The following is a 22,480-nucleotide window of genomic DNA, read 5'->3' on the forward strand; positions in this document are numbered from 1 at the left end:
TATGGCAACATTTTGCCAAAAGAAATACTTCAGAAAATATATTACAAAACATAGATATATATGTATATATATGGTACATGTAGTTTATACTTGAAATAAGTTTAAAAGAATTTTGGAAGCTAAAATGCCGAACTTTGATTGTGTATGTGTGCATGCATGCATGCATGTGTGTGTGTGTGTCTGTGTGTGTGTGTGTGTGTGTGTATGTGTGTAATTAATAGCTAAAGCCAGACATAAAGAAAGTGAAGCTAAAGAATTTAAAACAATGTTTTCAGGTACTAATTGAAAAAAGACACGTTATTGTCATGTGCTCATTACTATGTATGTATTTTAGAAAATTCTATAATATGATATATGTTAGGTATAGGTTAGGACAGTGGCAGGTATATAACAGAACAAGAATACAAAAATTAAATATATACCTATGTGCATTAAAACTGGAAACTCTAGGTAGCTGATACTCAGAATGCTAAAACATTTATAAAACAAGCTGATTTCCTTAATAAAACTAACATTTTTAAACATGATATTTTTAGCCAAGAGTAATATCAAACCCATATTATGCTTGACTTGTTATTTTTATAAGCTCTTTTAAAGAAGTACAGTTGTAGTATCCAAATACAAAGTAATAAAGAGGAAAATCAGAAAAATACAGGCAAATCCAAACTAATACAGAAGTTGAATTACCCAGTTTCAACATTTAAAGTATAGTGAAGTGGCAAAAAATCTATTTGCAAAAAAAAAAAAAAAAAAAAAAAGACTAAAACACACTGAGCAGATTATTTGCAAATCATATAAGCTTTTTTCTAAAAACACACAGGAGTGACATGAAAATAAACTGAAACTGGTTTCAGAAACCTCTTTTACCACTCCATAGTGTTATATTGTGCTTCCTGAAACATTAAATGGTCACAGAATCCTAAGGCAGAAGCAATAATGTTACTAAAGTAGCTATGTTTTGAAGTTCCTAATCATACAAGTGATACAGTGCCTAAATGTAATTAACTACTACATTGTATTAAATGTCACATCATTTTATATTTGTTTATTAGTTTATGCATACATAATTATGTATGTATCTAGATATGTAGCCTTGTTGTTTTGAAAAGCAAACTATCTTTTGAAATTCAATATACTTACTGGAAAAAAGTTTGTAAAATATAATTATTAAATAGTTTATGAAGATGGCAAATTCATCTTTCCCTAGACAATTTAAAATGTAATATCTTGTATATATTTGTGTGACTTTGTTCCTCATCCATGCTTTTCTAGAGTGAAAATGCCAGATGAACTACTTCTTTTTAAATTTCTACTTAGAAAAATGAAAAACTTTTCTGATAATGCCTGAAAAGTTGTAACGCTATATGAGCTCAATCAAAGAAAAGTCTTAAATACATGCCACAATGTGCACAGGATTGATAAACATATAAAGATCTTCTAAAATGTTTTAGCTTTAAAATACCCATCTGTCAGTATTCAATATGACTGAATACACACAAAAGTATGTAACCTCTCTTCTTTGTCCCTATGTAGATTATTACTCTCAGACTACAATGACCCCAAGGAAGTGAGCACACTTCTTGGCTGAACAATTTATCAACAGCTTGAAGTGACAGGAATGGTGATTCAATCCTGCATCCCCACATATCAGATGTAGGCCACATTCTTCAATCTGCAAACCAGAAAGGGAAAAAGTCCCTGTCGCATTTGCCCTTTCACAGAGATGGAAATATTATTAGAAAGGACATAAACAGACTAATTAAATCACAGCAGTATGGCTGGGATGACAGCTGGTACAGCGTGTGACTGAGAAGATCCATATCTGAGAACAGGAGGTACTTCACTTCCAATCCATTCGCTATTAGGTGCTTTCAAGCTTGCTGTGCAGACATTAAATAATAACATATCATTTCCAAGACCAAAACGATGTAAAGAAATAAAAAAAATGCTTCCTAACCAAGAAATCTTTTGTGCAACAGAGAAAAAAATCATTTACCACTCGGTTCTGCTTTTGAGATAAAGATGTAATAATGCCATTACCTTTCATCAGCAGGATCCTTGAAAATCAACACTCTTTGCTTATCATGCTGTGAAATACAAATAGAGCTAAAGGCATGGTCTGGAGGCACTGCTGCAGCGATATTAACTAACAGATCTGCCCTTTGTGAAGGAAACCGTATCCGTTTCATTAGTGCAGACTCTAATTCAAAACTGTTGAAAATGAACTGCACATACTGTTTTAATAACAACATTCCTAATCATTATCAAACTGGTAATTCTCTCAGCCCTGAATGTAAGGATCTGTGTTTTCATTATGACCCGCTGTTAAAGAAAACCATATTTAAATCCTCCATTCTTTGCTATCTTTCAAATTACTCACATTTATTTTTGGGAGTTTGGGACATCAAAAGCACGCGAAAGTATGGATGTTACATTATTTGATCAATAAATTGACATTCATAGATACCTATGTCAACTACTGCATTATTTACTAGTCTTTAATTATATTGTTTTGTACTCAATTTGCCATGCTATGATTCATGCAAATGGCTTTGTATGATTTGGGGATATTTGGCCAAGTTACAAAACAATCTTTCCACACAAATGTGAAACACTAGGTTGGGCAGCAGGTGTACTGGGCTCAGAACTTGTGTGCACACAGCCACGTTGGGCCAAAAGTATCCTAGTGACATCTCAAAGAGTATATTTTCTGATATCAAGATAATATACTTGAAAATACCTGGTCACTAAAATTGTATTTTACAACACACAAAGTTGAAGATTTATTTTAATCACATCTCATTAATCATATTAGGCTAAACATTAAATGAATAAAACAATAGAGGATCATATTGACAGAGAATTACCTGATCTTAAAGAACTTGAATACGTACTGTGATACATATTCAGTACTGTGTTATTTTGTACTGCAATATTTTCCTCCACTATTCTTTTTTAGAAGTTTATAAATGCAATAGTATAATGATTTAGTTGACAATGATCATTTCTAAGGCTTTCCTTAAAAAAAAAAAAATGTACTCATTCCTCTTGAAAGTAACAGTCTATTATATTTAAATTTTTATCTATTCTACTTGAATACATCCCACATCTTCATATGCTTTATGATTACAGAAGGACATACAGTAAAACAAGATCATTAAATTTGTATTTCTTAGTATGATATGCTTGCACACTCAGGTTTACTTCATTATCCAGCCATTTAGAGTAAGCAGGATGAAAATTAAAAGGGTCTTCTCCATCTCTCCAGATAAATGTAGCACATCTTCATGATATGGAAAAGACTGCATAAAATACTGAAAATATCCTCTAAATTGTGCTTGTCTATACCAAACAATATATTCACAAGTTCATATATGTTACTAATAGATGTTACTACTCACAATCTAGTGATTTCTAATATATGTTACTACTGATAATCTAATATGTGTTACTACTCACAATCTAGTGATTTCATTAACAAAAATAGATGTAAGGGTAGATATTTAAATATTTCAAAGTGTAAATTTTTCTTTCTAATACAGTAACACGTTTTCCTTTAATTATCACCTATTGTGATCACTGATATCTTTATTCTTTCATATAAACAACAAATATCAAAAACAAATTATGAGAAAAGTACAAAATGATGCCTTTAACTTCCTGGAGAATCAGAAGAAAGGGCTCAATAAAATGGTCAATATTTCACACGTGCAATTTAATATAATCTAATTTTAAGCTATGGTTTTAATATCCATAATTCTTTCACAATAATGTAGCAACGTTAGCTCTTTCCAAGTCTCTTAAAATTTTGAATGGAACAGGTATTCAGTACCAAAGTAAAAAAATGTGTCATCTTTTATATCTTTTATTCAAAATAAATATTATCTACCTTTATCCATCATATGCAATGGTTATGTGATATCTATACAGATGTACAACAAAATACAGTACTTATCTTTGACTTATGTAGAGGATATTTGAGTTGCTTTTGGGTTGGTATTTATTTTGGGAATCACTAAAAAGAATATCTTCTTGTCTTTTATCTTTTAGTGAGTTTTTATGAATCACAAGATGTTAGAACCAAGAGAAAAGTTGGTCACAAAGATCCTTAGTTAAATAATATCCTTAATTAAAAAAGGAAACTGAGAAGTTAAGGGAGACTCACCTTAGCAGCAACACTGCTTATGAGCTACATTATTTCCAGAAGCTAAGTTTTGTGACATATTTTACTGTCTGTTGCTCTACCTCACTTCCTGGACATATTCAGAAAGTTTTACTTGTCAAGATACAACATGCTCAAATTTTACACAATGATTTTTGATACTTTTCATTAGATATGTAGTCTTCATAGTTCCTTATTAGACTGTGTTATTTAATATTAAACATTTATAAAGTGCATTAACATTAGTGAAAGAGTAGTTTGGCACTGTTTTTGTTGTTGCTTTGTTTTGTTAACATCAGGATAAACAACTTGAAGTGAAAAGTCAGGTTATGAAGACATCTTTTGCATAAGAAATGATGTTAACCATATGGCCTATTCACAATCAATTGAATTACAAACCATGGCAGCTCCTACACTTTTAAGAGATGCTTATGTGGTCTTCCATTAAAATTCCACTAATGTGACATTTCTAAAAAGGTTTACATTTGGACATACTTTCCTTACCATATGGGAAGCCACAGAGAGCAAAAGCATCAATTAACAATGTTTGTATATAAATTGATGGTTATCAGTTCTAAAATATTTCTTATCTTCATGTGTCAGTATCTTTTTGAACTTTTAGGCCAGGCTTGTGTTTTCATGTTTATAAGAACCGATTTATTAACATTGTTCAATCTTATTTTTCAGACAGGAAGAAGGATCTTACAAATTATTGTGAAGCACAGAAACATTAAAGTTAAAAAAAAAAAAAAACTTTCCACATTTAATCTGTTAAACAATAGCAAATTTCTTATGAATCAGTGATACTGTAATTGAACTGGAGACATTTTTAGAGCAAGCTTGCCTTGGCTTTTTCACCCTCCGATTTGGAATCTGCTCACAGTACTGCCAGCTTAACCAAAAAGGATTAACTCTCATATCCAACTGAGAACACAGATAATTCTCAGTAATTGGTAAAAAATGAAGATGAATGGGGCTGAGAGATAAGGAGCAATTAGCTCATCAGCAGTTACAGCTGTGCACTCAATCCGGATCCATCTCTTGAGTCCCGGCCCCTTTTAAAGAACCTAAGCAGAATAAGCGTAGGACACCCCTCCCAAAAAATCGCTGTACCTGCCCATCATTTCGCCAGTCTTCCATTTTATTTCCTTACTGCACAAAGACACCTGTCATAGCATGCTATGTAAATTACTACCTCTCTCAGGACCTATGTCTAAAGCCAATCTTCTTTTTAAACTTTTTTTTTTTATAACAGAAACCAAATGACTACTGTAGACACTCTTAAATTCCCTGTCAATCGTTTCATTATAGCAGCATCATCTGTTTGAAAATATAAGCAATTCCCTCATCTAATTATAGGAAGGATTTGAGGTTCATTAACATTGCCATGGCAGGCAATCCAGTGTGCAACTGCAGAGCTCGGCTTGGTGGCCTGCTTCTCAGCTTCCTCCATTTGCTTTCTCAAGGTCTCTAAGACTTTTTCCTGAAATCATAAAATTAAATTTTTCCTTCCAAATAGACACATGTGTCAGAAGAAAGGAAATGACTCTAGTGTAAACTGTTCTATTTCTGTAGGAAGGCTTTTTTTTTTTCTTTTGAGATAAGGAGATGGTCAGCTGGGGAAGTTAATTTTATCTCCCTATCTGCCCTGCCTTTTTTCTTGTTCTTTTTCATTTTCTTTCTTTCTTTTTTTTTTTTTTTTTCATAGATTTGGTTTGTTTTCTTGTTGAGGGAAAGGAGAAATAAGGAATGAATAATAGTGTTAAAGAGCACATCACTTATCCCGAACTCAAATCCTAAGTTTTTGCTTGAAATGTCTGATTCTTGGCAAGTATTTCAAGTATGAGAAAAAGAAAAAGAAAAAAATCATCATGTATTTTGAACATGTGGAATGTGGTCAGATGTATAGGTCACTGCATTAGAGAAGGTCTGCCTATGTTCCTCAGAGCTCAGAAAGACAAAATCCTGAAGTCTTAAGATTACTTCACTTCCTTAAAGAAATAACAGCAGTTAGGGGGTTACGACTATAGTTTAAACAATGAGATTTTCTTGGGACATCTGTTTTGAGATCACATTTTGAATAGATATGAACTCATTTCCTACTAAGCAAGCAATCTACTATTGTTGATAGCTGTTTACCAGTTCTATGAGTCAGATATTAGCTAGTGGCAAAGGTCCCTCTCAAATCCTCTGAGTATTTTTTAAACTGTGTACATAGTGTTTTCCTTAAATAAAATGTTAGGAGAAGTAGAAATGCAGTCTTTTCCTGCCTCTGGTAAATTATGATCCCAAAACTTTGCACTTGGGAATAATATTTAATGCATTTATTTTTAAAGGCTTATTTCCTTTGTTGTATTTACTGAAGGAAGTAAGACACTAGGCTTAGCAAGTATTTAAAAAACACAGATACTTTAAGAGATGCTCACTATGTCAATATTTATACAGCATTTAAAAACTAGAAGTAAAATTAAGTTTCTATTTAGATTAAACCAATTGTGATTAACTTAGCATCCACAAAAAGTGCCTAATGACAAAAAGATAAACAAATAAAAGCATAGTAATATACACTATCGAATTGACCTTGGGTTCACTACTTTTAAATTCTTCTTTTCTAATATCTCAGTTCCAATTTCTAACGAGCATTTTTTAAACTGGTTATGCAGATCGGTCCTTAAAGCAAAAAAAAATAGCAATTTATCTGGCCTGTATGTTGTGGACAGGGTTGCCACTAAAAAGAATCCAGGACATTTTTCCTTCTTATCTGCAATGTAGCTCATATCAGCCAACCTGTCACAAGATAGTACTTGATATAAACAAGAGATTGCTAAGACATCTCAGTAATCAATATCAGGATGGCTACAGTATGGAAACCCCAAACAGTGCATATCATTTGTCTCAGCATCTATTTCTATGGCCAAATGAAGCATTAATTCAAATCATAAATCTATGGTGATTTAAATCTGGGAATGAGCACCTGCCTGCTTTAATGATTTATTTTGTACATTTCAGTAAGCAGGAGATTTGTCCATATGAACTGACAGGTCACCTTCAGATGCCAGGAGCAGACTGTTTATCACCATGCAGACTAGCATCTCATCTTAGCAAGTAAATATTAAACTAAAAGAATCCAATTGATTGTGGATGAAGGAGAATGGCGACATGGCCATATATTTTACTCAGCATGCTGATGCCTCACTTAGACCCACCCTGAGGTCCTCACTTCACCCTGAAAGTGATCATTCTGTGAGCTCAAGGTTACCGTGTAAAATTGGGGTACAAAACAATTGTTTTTCAGTGTCGATTTCTTTAAACAGCTTTTTTCCAGCTAATTTTTAAGATTCCTATTAAGAAGTGAAAACTGTTATGTATAACAAAATTATATTGTCACTTCACCAAGCCAAATCAAACCAAACCAAGCAAACACAAAACCTATTTTCTGGGGCTGTACAGATTTATTTACAACCAAAGAAAAAAAATTGTGCTCCTACAAAGAAAAGCCTAAAATATTTAACATCAGTTGTGTGCCAGAGGAGTACAGAAAGTAAAAAGAGCACTGAACTGACTTCCAAAATGTCAGGAGATTTGGGTGAGACTGAGTAGCAAAGATACATCATTTAAGTAACTTCAAAGAGCCAATTGATTCATGAGTGCAGTAAGTTTGTATTCGGTCATCTGCGCATTCGAGGTTCTTGAGATTCTTCTGGAATTCATATTCTTCAGTATCAATTCCTTACTCCTTCATGATAATTGATTCTCCTAGAGAATACTGCACTTTCTGTTAGAATTGCCTGTTACTTTAGCTGTTCCACCCACAGATTGTATGCACCTTAATTTCTGGGCCTGTTGGAGATTATTTTTGTGTTCTTAGAATGCGCTAAAATCGAATATACAAAAAATTCAAGTGATGTAACAGTTACCCTCAAATTTCCTCACAATTTAACCAGTAATACCCACCAGAGAGAATAAAAGGAAGAGGAGAGGCCGTTTATGGCAGTAAAAAGAGGAAAAAGGCAATTTTCAGGCAGGTTTAGACATACAGCAATACCAAAAGCAATACTAAAATGTCAACTTAACAATGTGCACTAAATGTATATTTTAAATCTCATGATTATTATCTATAATATTTTTCCAAATGTGGAATGTTGGGCTCAGAAAGTTTTCATAACTTCCAAAATCACAGAGCAAGTAATGATTGAATACTTACCCAGAGGCGGGCACTATCCTCAGAACCAAGAAGACTGGGATCATAAAAAATAGTTCATCCAGCAACTGCCCTGATCTATGTGAGTTCAACTTCCATTGCCCTCTCCCCTTTTCAATCACCTCTTCCCCTCCTCCCCAAGCTCACTCTCCCTGCTCTCTAGATAAACATATAGGGGTGGGGGTCCTTGTGAAGAATAATATAAACTATACGTTTTTAGAGGACAGGAACATGTGAAAACAGAATGAAAATGATGAGATTTTTTTTGTCTAACCAAATCATATGTACGTTAAGAATTAGCAATGGTTAATGTCCATTTTGTATGCTTTGATACTGTGACTTGAGCAACACTAAGATGATAGATAATGTGTAATCTATTAACTGGTGATTTCTTACTGTGTTTTTTTGTTTTTTTGTTTGTTTGTTTGTTTGTTTTTTTGTAGTTCTGTGTTACTTGTACCCTTACACCACTTTGTTTTGTTTTGTTTTTTCTCTTTTTCCTCTTAAATTAAAAAAAAAAAAGAATTAGCAATGGCAGTGATGGTAACACATCTCAAAATCTCAAACTTTTCTAGGAAAATTTAAATGAATATTTGTTTCTGAACCAAATTGAAGATTGATAATGTCAAGCTAACAGGCAATATAAGCTATCAACAAATCCTTTATGGGAAGAAAAATTATAACTTTCAATTAAAATACACAATGAAATTTAGATTATTATCTGTTGGGTTGGGTTTTTTTTTTTTTTTTTTTTCTTATTTATTTTTTGGTACTGGGAATAGAACTCATGACCTCATGAGGTCAGCAGGCACTGTGACGCTGAGTTATATCCTCAGCTGAATTATTTTATTATAAGTCATCCAAATAGCCTATGTACCAAAGTATTACTGTAAGCTACAATTTAAGCATAGCAAAATGCTATTGTATAGTATCAAATTTTAAATGTATGTTAGTACTTAATTATGAGTCATGCTCTCCTCACCATGTGACTGCTAGTTTCTCTAAAACTGATCACTTTTCTGCTCAGAAACACTCAGAGACAGCGTGTTTCAAAATATTTTGTCTTAAATGTTATTATGTTGCCTACTTTAAGAATTTCTCCTCAAAACACCAACTATCAAAAATTTTGAAAACCATCCCAGGTTACATTTTGGAACAATAACTATATTTTATTGTGCCAATAACTTATTTTTAAAACTGTCCAATATTGCCCAGTTTTGCCAAAGTGACTTTTATTTTAAAGCAATATATACTTAATAGTTCCAAAAGCAGCATTATAATTCTTTCATGTTACTTTAATACTAGTTTAACGTAAGAGTCTCATTTTACATATACAAACCATGAACTAAACAATCAGGCTTCCTGGTCTTTTCCTTAACAGCTTAGAAATGCAAGCACTGACATTGTCTTCAGTCTTTTTCAGTTTTTGAGCCCTCTCTTCACACTTTTTTCCATGACTTTTCACCCTTACAACCATTGCCACCAATACTTTTTCTCAGTTCAAACCATGGCTGCCAGCCTTTTCAAGCCACCTTGGGAGGTTCCAGAGAAAAGTTCTACTTTTTCCTATTTTTAGAATAGAAGCTGCCCCCTTAGTATCACTGAAGCAGTACATATTCCAAAAACACTTGCTACTTTTACAATCACGGCTAGTGTATGTTTCCAGAGAGCTGATGTGAAAATGACTACTGCTGCAATCTAGAGTATTTCTTCATGTACTTCCTTAATTATGAATGAAATAAATGACTAAAAGTAAAGAGCTTGCTCTTAACTTAGGAAATAATCTGTTACACTGCTGCGTGGAGAAGAGAATTAACTGGACTATCATGAATTTTTTGTGTCCTTAATGACCACATGTTGAATACAGCACCTGGAACACATGTTATAGAATCCAAATTTTCAGTATTAAATCACATTTTGAGTATAATTTCTATATTTTAAAGAAAAATGATACAATACAGTAAGGAAATAAAATGTTTCAGCACATCAACACACAGATGCTAAAAATTTTATGAATAAAAAGTTAACTCATATTTGAAATTGTTTTTGACAAAATAAATTATCCAAATGAATAATCTGCACAGTAAAACAATTTTATTTGGTTTGACTGTGAGAGTTAAATTTTCATCTTTTTTGTCAATACAATGGGAAAGAAAAAGTAAGAGAAATTAAAATTATATTTTCAATGTTGTATATAGAATGAATACAGAAATGGAAATGTATATATAATTTATATGCTGTCATTGTCCTATCTTGAGTAGCTAATCTCTTACTGTTCCTAACTTATAAATTAAACTTTAGCATAGGTATGCATGTAACATAATATATATGGAGTTTCGCACCATCCATGATTTCTAACATTCACTGAAGTCTTGAAACACACTCTCTACAGTTGATGACTATTGTATGTGTTTTGCTGTTGACAGTGGTGAATTTCTCACTAGATAATAAATCAATTAAAATAAATCATAGGATTTTATTTGTATATATTTTTCTATTGTTTTACCCACATTCACTATTTTAGAATTCCAATGATTAAAAAGTATCTGTATTATAGAAAATGTTCACTGAATACTTACCTAGCTGGTCCTATAAAAAATCATTGTTGCTAACCATGTAAGCAGAGTACATGTGCTTAGAGTGCTTACCGTCACAATACTCAATGTTCTTGTACTAGTTCTAATTTTTAGTGAGTAGAAAATAGTTTGGCTCTGGAAAAGTGAGCAGCTCCCAGCAAAGGGATCCCAAATTAGTTTCAGTGAACATACAACTTACCAACACTTGAATTCATGTCTCCATTTTCGGAATCAGCGCCATGTTGGTTATTACTGGCATGATAGTTACTCATGGCTTCTAATTTGATTTTTTTCACCTTCATTGCTTCGGCGATAGCTGCATTGGTAGCAGCAGCAGCTGCTGCAGCTGCTGCTGTAAGACCTTGAAGGAATAAGTTAAAAATAAGGAAACTCAAACTCAAATTTTTCACATAATCATCCATGTACTTTTTATAACTCATGTACAGTATATATTAGATTATTCGATTTCTTTGTACAACACTCTGACAGCACATTCACTGCCAACTAATCAATGTAATTTAACATTGATAAAAAGGAAAGTGTTCTTAATCTTCCAAATTAACTATCAGCACATATAATTCATACATAAAATTATAATGGTAGAAATGCAGCCAGAGTTATCACTCAAAAAAGAAAAGAAAAAGAAAAAAGAAAGAAAGAAAGTAAGCGACCAGTCTGAACAAACCATTCCTGGTCAAAATCTGCTTCAGTTGCCTAAAAAAGGAGGGGAAAATCTAAATTTCTGGCTTAATCCACAAGGACCAACTTTATCACCCAGTTTCCTCCTTATGGTTTCATGCCACACTCGAGCTATGTCACACATGCCACTATTTCGCATAAATAGCCTGCCTCTTCAGGCTCCTGGGTTCCTGCAGCACTGCTTTTGTCTAGGATGATCTTGCTCCATGACTTACCATGTTCATTTCTTAAAACTCCAGTAAAAATCTATTCATGCTTAACAGTCTAACCTCCTTTCCCCCAAGCTGTCTACTTCTCTCCTGTTGCACATGTGCACTTCTGTGGAGCACTGGAGATGTCAGTTCATGTGACCCCTCTCTTTGCTAGATGGTAAGCTTCTCAATGGCAAGGGACCATGTGCTGATGCACGTCTTAGAATCTCAGGATTCAGGAAAAATAAAATATGATAACAGCAGACAGTTTGCTTCTGCTTACGAAATTTAAGTTCCTAAAAAGAAAAAATTAATCACCTTAGCAACCCAAAGTTATTGGTCCACTCTAGTCTTACTTTAAACATTCATATAATAGCCAATAAGCTTGAGCAGGAAAGTTTGTCTTTATCAAATGTTTCAGCTTTTACCAAGTCAGCTGACTTAAGCCTGATGTCCCATATCTGCAAAATAACAGACACTGGAATATACAAGGGAACTCTTCTAATCCTGGAATGTTACTTAGGTCTATGAAAGAGCACATATCCTTTCTCTTACTTTTCATGTATATTCCTTTTTTGACAGTTGTTTTAGTAATTCTGACTCTACTGCTCCAGACTCCTGTGAATTTATCCATATGATTTACTCCCAGTTAGTAGATTAGAGATTGACTACCCCTCTTTTCTTTTTCCTCTCCACTAATCAAACTTTTAGTTACTACGGCAAACACACTGCAGCCCAAAGAATTATAAAGAAGCCTTTCTCAATAGAAATCTCAGCTATGTTCTCAAAGAGTAGGAGAAGACTTTACCTCCTCTTCAGATCTGCATGAAGAGGCCCTGACCATTGTCATCCCAACTCATCAAGCCTACAGACTGGACCTTTGCATGAAAAACTGAGAGCTGCCCCTTAAAAGGAGTTAATCTAAATTCAAAGAGTCCATGTGGGTTTGGTCTGAACATTTATTGCCTTTTAAGTCTCAACTTGAACTGAGTCTCTCATCTTCCTATGACTGAATTTTTTCCCAGTTACTCATTTCCTTCAAAGATGTTGCAGAACATTTTCTTTCCTGTTCTCTTAAAATTCTCTGTGTTTCCCAAAAAACACCTTTTCTTTCGTTTTTCCATGTCACCAATGTGAACATCTCATTTGTTCCTTCCTTTGGTTCCCTGGTGCCAACCTCTCCCAATTTATAACACATCTCAGGCCTTGTCTTTGATTGATGGTGCTCATAAATCTTTCTCATTGTGTTCAAATACTAAAAATAAACCTGCCTTTTAAGATATTATTGACATTATCATACAGGTAAAATAAAATTAAGTGATATGCAGTGTAAGTATGCATGATTCAACCTTGGACAAGTTATGAAATTGTCTGCTAATCCCAAATTGTCTAATACCAAAGGGAAAATGCAAGAATCAAATCTGATAAACTATGTGAAGAGGGGCTGGGGATTTAGCTCAGCGGCATAAGCACCTGCCTTGCAAGCAGGCAGTCGTGAGTTCGATCCTGGTAATAATAAAAATGGAAAAGACAAAACAAACAAACAAACAAACAAAAAACTATGTGAAGAATTCCACATCATGTTTAGTAACAAAAACACATGCTATACATTCTAGTCTTAAACAAACAAAATCAAAACAGTAAGGATTTCTGCAGGACATCTGTAACCTAGCACAGCTCCCTGAGCTACAATAATTATATTTGTCCTTGCATGACTATCCTAACCTTTAGTCTTAATATTATGCTTTATAACTATTATTTAGTAGTTATTCTAACTCACAGCACTGTTTTAGTTTTCTATTTGATGACATTTACAAATTTCACATTTCTAACGCAGCTGGAAATTATACGTGTCACACATATTCTCATGCACAGAGTACTTAGTATATAAACATAACTATAATACTTTTTAATATCCATTTTAGCCTCATTTTTTTTTCAGCACATGAAGAAAATTTTGACATAAGCAACAAGTGCTGATTTTAGTTGTGCTACTTTCCCTGGCAGTTTGGTATGTTTTTTGTTTTAATTCTTCAATATTTTGCATAATCAACCAATTCCCATTTTCTCTGCCTTTGGTCCTTCCTTTCCTCCTTTGTCATGCAATAAACTCTTCAACAACTGCCACTTTCTCCACTTCCAATCTTTTATCATTCACACAGGGGTCAACATGTAAATGTAGATCTGCATACTACATTCAATTCCTGCTCTTAAGATCAAGCTCAGTGATTCATGAGGTAGTCAAGACTCTTAGTGGTCACTTCCTTAACTGAGCAGAATCATTTGTTCCTGCTATGTGACTCAGATACAGGTATTCTTTCACTTCCTTTTTTCATTCTTTCCAGTCAGGCTTTGTGCTGTTCCTGCTTTCTGAAGGAGCTCTGAAGTCTGTCTCTGCCTTGCTTAAGCGTTTTTCATAGGAATGCTCTACGAGAAGCAAAAACAGTGAGCCAGATCCTTGACTCTTTATTGTGTAATGCAGAAAAGGTTATCAGTCTTTTAGGAACTGTCTCAAGATTTAATCTTTTCAAGATTCATGCCTGACTTTCCAGCAAACCGCACCGCAAGTAGGATCCATGATTCATCAGCTTCTGTTCTCATCCCTGCCTCACTGGACATCTTTGCCTGGCTGGAGTTGGCCATCCCTACCTGTATATCAGAATCAGATGCAGCCCTTATGTCAAGCAAGTACCTGAACACTGCCATCTCAGATTCTGACTCTGTAGGTCTGAACGGGTCATTTTAACATACAATCTGTGATGAGCAACACAACTGATTCATCTCTTTTTTTGTTTGTTTGTTTTTGTTTGTTTGTTTGTTTTGTTTTTTGCTGAAAAGGAGTGTGAACCTAAGAGGATTGGATTATGGTTAACTTTCTACAGTACTGCACCAAAAATGTACAAATATTTTCTTAGTATGTTCATCCCAAACGTTTACCATAGTGCTTGGTGCAAATTGTTACTGAATTAAAAACTACTTTTCAAACTAGATTACAGATAGAGTGCAGGAGAAATATGGTTATTATTTTGATAATGTCAATGAAAAGTAATTTAACCTATTATTTATGTTGCAATAAATGTGAATATATTCGGGGTACCAAATGTCATCCATTTAATATAAAGCATGAGTTTTCATTGGCATAGCTTGTCTAGGGCTAGGGAAAATCACAAAATGTCCACCACTCCATGCAATTATTGCAGTTCATGATGGAATGGTACCTTTCAAGACTGTAATGTAATTCTCAAATCTCCAACTTGCTGTCTACAGCAAAAACTTACTTTATAATCTATCTATCTACTAGCCTTAGAGAAGGTCCCATTATATATGTTGGGAAAAGTGATAAAGAGAAAAGTATAATAAAATAATTTAAATTCTTGGTCCATACTACTTATCAAATTCAAAGTATAACAACATTTTCTATGTAACCAAGAACTGTTCAGTGGTATGCACAGTGGAGACCCATAACAGATGCCTTTACTCTTAAAATTCTTTTCATTTCCTGTCCGCACCTATCATGTTTTCCCCTTACCTCAGACTTTTAGAGAATGTTTGCTTTCCACTGCTTCTTTATTCCTCCAATGAAATGCCTTAATTGCAATTTACCATTATTTTTAACTCTTCGTAATGAAAACAACCCATTTTCCCCTCAAAACTAAGTAAATGGGTGTTTCTCAGTGTAATATTTTTTTTACAAAATTTTCTTCATTGGAGAAAAAAATTAGACAAAGAAAAGCAAGCAGGCAAGCAAGAAAGACAATATAGAAACACTAAAATCCCCATGGTATGTTCTTTCCTTGTAAGAAAGGCTTACCAAGCAAGCAGATCATTGCAGCGGTTTTCAAACAAGAATGAACAAGAAGCTTGTGAATTTTAGAATTTAGTGAACTATCATAAAGTGAAAGGAAAATGATTAAGCAGTTCAGTTTTTAACAGAAACCCTTTTAAAAATGACACAGATTTGATTCAAGTTATCATCAAATAACCTAAGGGACATGAGTACCACAAATAATAAGGCAAAAAGCTTGTGCCAAAATAATCAATATAACTAATGGGAGCATAGATAGATGCCACGTGATGAACAAATGGATGAATAAATTAATCCATTCACCTAAGAAATTATTAATTCCATTTTACTGCATTAAACCTATCCTTATACTACCAAAGAATTTCGACTGAAGCATTCTGTCTTCTTATTTTAAAAAGAGTCTATATCTAACTCATCATCAGCAATATGAAAATTTAATGTGTATTAAAATCCTTTTTTCTGACAAAAATTCAGAAGTATTTTTGTTTTAAAAGAGAGGCTTTCTTTAGACAAAAGGTAGTATATTATGGCCCCCTTAATTGTTCCTCAGGAAAGGAGCTATCCATCTAGCATCAGATAACATCCTATACACCTTACACACTGCAAAAATACTTAGGCTTCTTTTTCCTTTCTAACTGATCACAACAAACCTCACCATTGCAATTTAAAAGATATAACAGATTTTCACAAATAACTTAGGAACACGATTTGTCATATTATCATACTAATTAATGGAAACACTGTATGGGCTCTATTCTGCTTTGCTTCTTCAGAACTAATTCTATATCACTTTTTAAACAGATTATTATTTTTAAAAATTTACCTGACTAATCGTTTTGTTTCACTTTTTGACATTTTGCTAAAGTCTTCTAAAGTTCCTGTTGAATTACTTACTAGTCATCTAAACTAATATACAAAGAAGAGGTGTAACGGTGGATGGCAAAACACTCCAAACAGCCACACATACTTTTAACAACATACAGTCAACATCTGGGACAGCACAGAAAGTTATACAGTGTCCTACATTGGAAAATTCTCATCTCCCAGCAATAGGGATAGCAATTCTGATCTCACAGCCATGCTGTGAAGAATTAAGCTAAAATAATATATGCTACATCCTGAAAACTTCCTAAGCCATCCACATGTGTCAGCCAGTATCATAAAATAAGTCACAGAGGTTCCATCACATCCTTCTGTATAGGATTCTATTTTCAATATTTACCTTTATTTGGTTACTAGCAAAAGTGCAAATATAACAGAAGTTACTTAATGCAATAATGAAAATGTAATCATCTAATGCATGGATATTTAAAAACCAGCTCTCCAGTAAAACATTTGATTTACCTGTTACAATGAGCAAACATCAAAAATCACTAAACTTTCATTATGTGCTGTTTCATAAATGCTGTTTCTAACTCAAAGTCCTAAAAGCAATTCATAGATTTATCTTCTGGTAGATGGACACTTTTGCCATTTAAGAGGATTACTTTACTTTGCAAAGACCACATTTCTTCTTTCAACTTATATTAAAGTAGCCTTAAATTTCTTCACATGCCATTAAACAATCCTGATCACTCTCTTTAAAAAAGAAAAGTATCCTCATTTTATTTATTTCAAATAAGTCAGTGCTCTTAGTTATAAATAGAAGATTACAACTATAGATTATAAATATCAGTAAAAGAGACATATTGCTGTCAAATTCTTTCTCTGATCTGTTTGTTTGCTCATTAACTTGAAAGGTCCAATCTTTGATCTTTGGTTTCAAAGACATCAAGATGACTTCCAAATGTTTGATATGTTGTCTACTTTTACACTGCATTCCATATAAAATGCATTTCCCGAAACCTAATGGCTGAATAAAATGGGGAACATCCATGAGATGTGCATATTCAGACCAATATTACAGACTCTTTTTACTTTACTAGAATTTAAAAGAAAAAAGTTTAAACACACTGTAGATTACACTCAATGGTTGTTACTATTATTAATATTCTGTAATTGTTAAGTTGTTTATGTCTGGCATTCTTCCTACTGATTATTCAGGGAGACAGGCGGCTTATAAATATCTCATCACTCCACCGTCACAGAAATTTCATCGACAGTGCTCATGCACAGCTATTAGCAATATGAATCTAACCATTACAAGAAGCAGGAAAATCGAACATGTGGCATTAATACGCAGTCCTGGTTCCTAACCATCTGATAGGCAGATGGTGTGAAGCGGTTTCTCCAGCTGAAATGAAGGGGCACATCATTTAAAACCTTGTTTGCATTCTAACTGATATCAGTGCCATATTGATATACATGATACATCATGGCAGTATTTGAACAATCTAGTTTGTTTCAGTCATAAATGTTTACAGCCTTGTTTTTTTAATCTTATAAGCATGTTCAGAAGAGTGTATTTTTAATTTATGAAACCTATTGTTTACTTCTGTTGAACTAGAAGATTACTGGAAAACAGGAATATTAAATTACTTCCACCAGAGCAATATAACCAAGATAGATGAATAAAGTGGGTTTCTATTTTCAATAAGAATATTGGTAAAGGAATTTTAAAATTAGCCCCGGCATTTCATGCATTAAATACATTTATCCATTTAAACCTTTCAGCTATTTTCCCCCAAGTGGCATACAGAGAAACTTAATGCTTTACATAGTCATTCATTTAAAACCCTCACTGTGTGCAATTAATCTTGTCTAACAATTCAATTCAGAAAGTAAAACATCAAAAAGCATCATTCAATTCAACAGTCATTACTGTGAAGTAATCTTTCTGCTCCTGACAGTTTCTATACACTCTTGGCAAAACTATGTTGAAGGTGCATTGTAAGCTCCATATGAGTTTGAATTACAGCACAATTGAAATCACTCCAAGTCTTAGAAGAACTCTTGGCTCACTGTAGCAATTTGAAAACACCAGCCCCTTCCCTCATCCCCATTTTCTTTCTATACTTATTTAAATATCAGCTGCCCAAAAATTGACACTAATTTCCAGTTTTATTCTTTTTCAGAACTTTTCAAATATATCAAAATTGTGATTGGGCCATACCCGTCTTCACTCTTGAATGATTAAGAAACAGAAATGATAAGCAACAGAATGAGCAACTTAATTGTGAGTCTGGTTACGGCTGAAGATTTTTCAGTGTGAACTTGTCTCTTAATGTCCATTAGACTGACTTTTCTTGCCCTTTGTAACACATTTGTATTCTGCAGAGAAAAAGAAAATTGATCCTTGAGGCCTCTAATGGAAACACTCCCTATACCAGTATTCAGTTTTTCAATTGATTAAATTAGATCTTAAAGCTGTTTGGATTGATGACAGCAATGACAAAAATACCACCAATTTGGAAAAGCATACAATAAGAAATATATTATTATAATACTGATAATGACTGACAAATTAAAGAGAGATGAGATTTAGCATTCTTTTACTGGATAGCTTAAATCCTTTCCTTGAGTGAAGGGGATGCCGCTGCAGTGAAACTAGAGGAAGAAAATAGCCAGGGGATGACACTTGGCCATGGTCTTAGGACCACAGAAATTCTGAAAAGCTCATCTTCTCATTACTGGCTCATAAAAAGGGATTGGAACAAACCAATAAAATTGTAAAATTATTTTAATTTAGTTTTAAATAAAATGCCAGCTAATATGTAAAATGAAATTGGCACAAATCCTTGAGTGTATATCTTTCATTCTATCTTTAATATTACATTAGAAAGGGAAAGTAAAAAAATCCACATGTGTCTGTGCCAGTTCCCCGTGATGAATGGATCTGTTATGTGTTCCACTAATAAAGCAGAAAAATATTTCTAAGCCACTATTTGGGGTCTAAATTTATTAGACCTGAGGAATAGAAATATTTTACCTAGCATGATTCTTCTATTTTGCTGCTGATGAAACTTTCATAAAGTACACTGTGAAATAATGAAAGAGGAACACTAACTCCTCTAACTCCAGGGGCAGCATTGGATCACACTGATGTCAAATGGAAAAAGAAAAGAACAGAACACCATACACTACTACACTGTCTTTGAAAAAATGAATTCCTTTGGCTCCATAGCTTATGAATTACCTAAGAAGTCAAGGTTACAGACTCTCAGATGATGTCACAAATACAAGTTAGACATAAGTCGCTTAGAAATGTAATTTAGTTGTTCATCTGTGATTCAGTTTTATGAAGTAGAATATAGAGAAACAATCGTCATTGACTTTTATGCATAAAACTTTTAACGTGTGCTACTACTGGTAAAATAGGAAATTTGTTATCCTTGCCCAAATCCACATTACGATCTTATATATAAAACAAAATCAAAAAAAGAAAAGTGAACAACTTCTTCTCTGCATGTCATGAATACAGAACAAACCCTAACTATGCACAAATAGGCAAAGGTCAAATTTGACTAATTTTCTTTGAAGCATTTTTATTTTTTTTTCATTTCCTAAAAAAAAAGACATTAGATGTCCCTGTTTCATCTAGAGCCAAATGCTTTTTACCATTTTGATACTCTCAAATCAAATGGTTCAACTAGTCAGAGGGGGCTCTAACAGTAAGAGAGTGTCTTAACAGTGTGTTACATCTAAATGGATGTGTGAAAACAGGCTACTTGTTAATATGTTGGTGACAATTCAAACAATCGAAGTGAAAAAAAGGAGATATTACTGTGTTTAATTTACTGCAAAAGAAAACATTCTTTGGTATATTAGTTTAAAAGTAGTCTGTCTAAATATTCTACTTTTCTCAATATTGTATAAATCTTCTAAATCCTTTGATACATCACTGTGTCTTTTTATATTTGTTTTGTTTTTCCTTTTTCTTGAATCTTAGTAGTATAAAATTGCTTGTGAGAAGAGGGTGTATGAGAGAGTATGAGAGACAGACAGACAGAGACAGAGAGAGAGGGGAAAGAGAAAGAAAAAAGAAAGAGGGACAGAAGAAGGAAAGGGGGATTACAAGAGAGCGTGGAAAGAAAGAGAAATGAAGACAACAAAGAAAGGTGACTGTTTACATTTAAGATTTTTGTTTAGGCAAACAAAGAGAGAGAGACAATTGCTAGGAAAGATTGGCCAGAAAAGTTTCCTATACAGTAATGTAAATTTTTTCAAGAAAAAGACGCATGATAAGAATGTGTTCATAGATACTCGTGTGTGTGTGTGTGTGTGTGTGTGTGTGTGTGTGTGTGTGTGTGTTCTTTCTGAATAGAGGTAGTGGTTTGGATAAGGTGGGAAAAACATGTACATACTGAGTCCACTGAGTAACAATAATAGACAGTGCTTTTGGAATACAACCTTCATTCATTTGTCTTTAGGTTTTTGTAGGCTTTTTGACTTTCTGAAAGGGTTTTGGCCCGGCTGGATACTGTAGCCAGTAAAGCCAAGGAGCTCCTATCTCCCCCTCCCTTAGGAATTACCTCTGGCGCCAAACTAAGACCAATGGGCTACCTGTGCATCCCTAATGCCCCTCTTAGGTTCCACCCCAAGTCAAGGCTACTTATCTGCCTCACTCAACGTGTTCCCCGGAGCGATTGCTGTCTGGGATGGAGATGCCACGCCCCAGGGGGTCGGGGTGTCTCTCTGCATTCCCAAAATAAAGGTCATTTATATTTCATACTTCTTATCTTTTCAGCCGCCACCGGTCCTCCTCCTCCCTCCCCCCACAGTTCTATCATTGACATCAGTTAATCACCAGAATCAGACTATGAAATGGGCACTTGCTCATTTAGTTAAAAGCAACGTGTTAATGGTGATAGTTTTCAGAAAAGTTGGGTTTTTGGTTACAGTTCTAAAGTTGAAACATGGAAAAGAATAACCTTGATTAATTTAGGAAAACAAGTGTCACCACATGCAAGGGAGAGAAAAGAAATATTGGTCGTGGTCCATAGTCTCAAGGTATTATCATCTCCTAGAGGGTTGAATGTTAAAGTAAATGAACTCTACGTCCTGGCAGATTTTTGTAACCATAGTCGAATTACTTAACTCCTTGAAAGTGATTAAGTAAATTACTTGGATTCATTATGCTGTGAACATATAATTTATTTTTCAGTAATAAATGTTGTTCTAGTTTAAAATCATTTATCTGATAAAGTTTCATTAGTATATTTAACCCAGTTTTAATCTAGGAAGAGAGAAAGTGAATGTCAGGGGAGAATTACCAACAGTTGGTATTATATTAGTCACTTTTTTGCTGCAGAAAACATTCCAAAGAAAGAAATGCTTAATTCATAACATGCCAAGAAAAGTGACACTTCTGTGTTTTTTAGTAGGAACTTTGACTTTATTTCCAAACAACAGTAAGTCATGGTGAATCCACAGTTTCCCTGACATGCCTTCATTTAGGAGCAAAGTCTGTGGTTATACTGATGCACAGGCCACCTAATTTGTGTTGTATCAGGAGCTTCTATTAATAGATACTAAATCACTGCAGTAGATTTATTCACCTTAAATAATTTAAGCTAATTGAAAAAGAACCAAACTAAAACTAAAAACACTTCTCTCAAGCATTCAGCTTCTGCATATCAATTAGTGATTTAAACAACCAGCTAATCACAGCAGCTTTGTAAGAAACACGGAGCTGTTCTATGCATGTATCCTCAGAACTCCATCAAACTGAAGACAGAAGTGAACATCACTTTTGATTCTGAGGACACGTGTATCTCTTCTGTATTAATTAGGCAGCTCTGATATAATGTTCTAGTTGATCAACTCAAGACTTTTCTCACTTATTTAAACAATTTTAGAGAACAGAAAAAAATTTAAATATCTGGAAATTTTATATCTAATTATTGTTTTGACAGTTCTAACATTTCAAATTTATGATGTGACTTAAGCAAAACAAAATTTAAAGCA

The 22,480-nt window shown here is 33.7% G+C and overlaps 1 protein-coding gene across 3 annotated transcripts in view; it reads right to left on the bottom strand.

Moving 5' to 3' along the window:
* The window catches only part of Dach1 (dachshund family transcription factor 1), a 390,486-nt gene that overhangs the window by 168,930 nt on the left and 199,076 nt on the right, over window positions 1-22,480 (bottom strand). For 2 of the 3 annotated variants that reach the window (XM_013141496.3, XM_003477566.4), the window contains exon 3: window positions 11,139-11,300. The exons of the other annotated variant lie outside the window; for it this stretch is intronic. In XM_013141496.3, coding sequence (XP_012996950.1) covers window positions 11,139-11,300 — 162 coding nt within the window. The remainder of the gene's footprint in view (window positions 1-11,138; window positions 11,301-22,480) is intronic. 3 annotated transcript variants of the gene reach the window in all.

The sequence above is a fragment of the Cavia porcellus genome, unplaced genomic scaffold (genome assembly GCF_034190915.1).
Source record: "Cavia porcellus strain 051 isolate PalLab524CR breed Dunkin Hartley unplaced genomic scaffold, mCavPor4.1 scaffold_4, whole genome shotgun sequence".
NCBI classification, from domain to species: domain Eukaryota; kingdom Metazoa; phylum Chordata; class Mammalia; order Rodentia; family Caviidae; genus Cavia; species Cavia porcellus.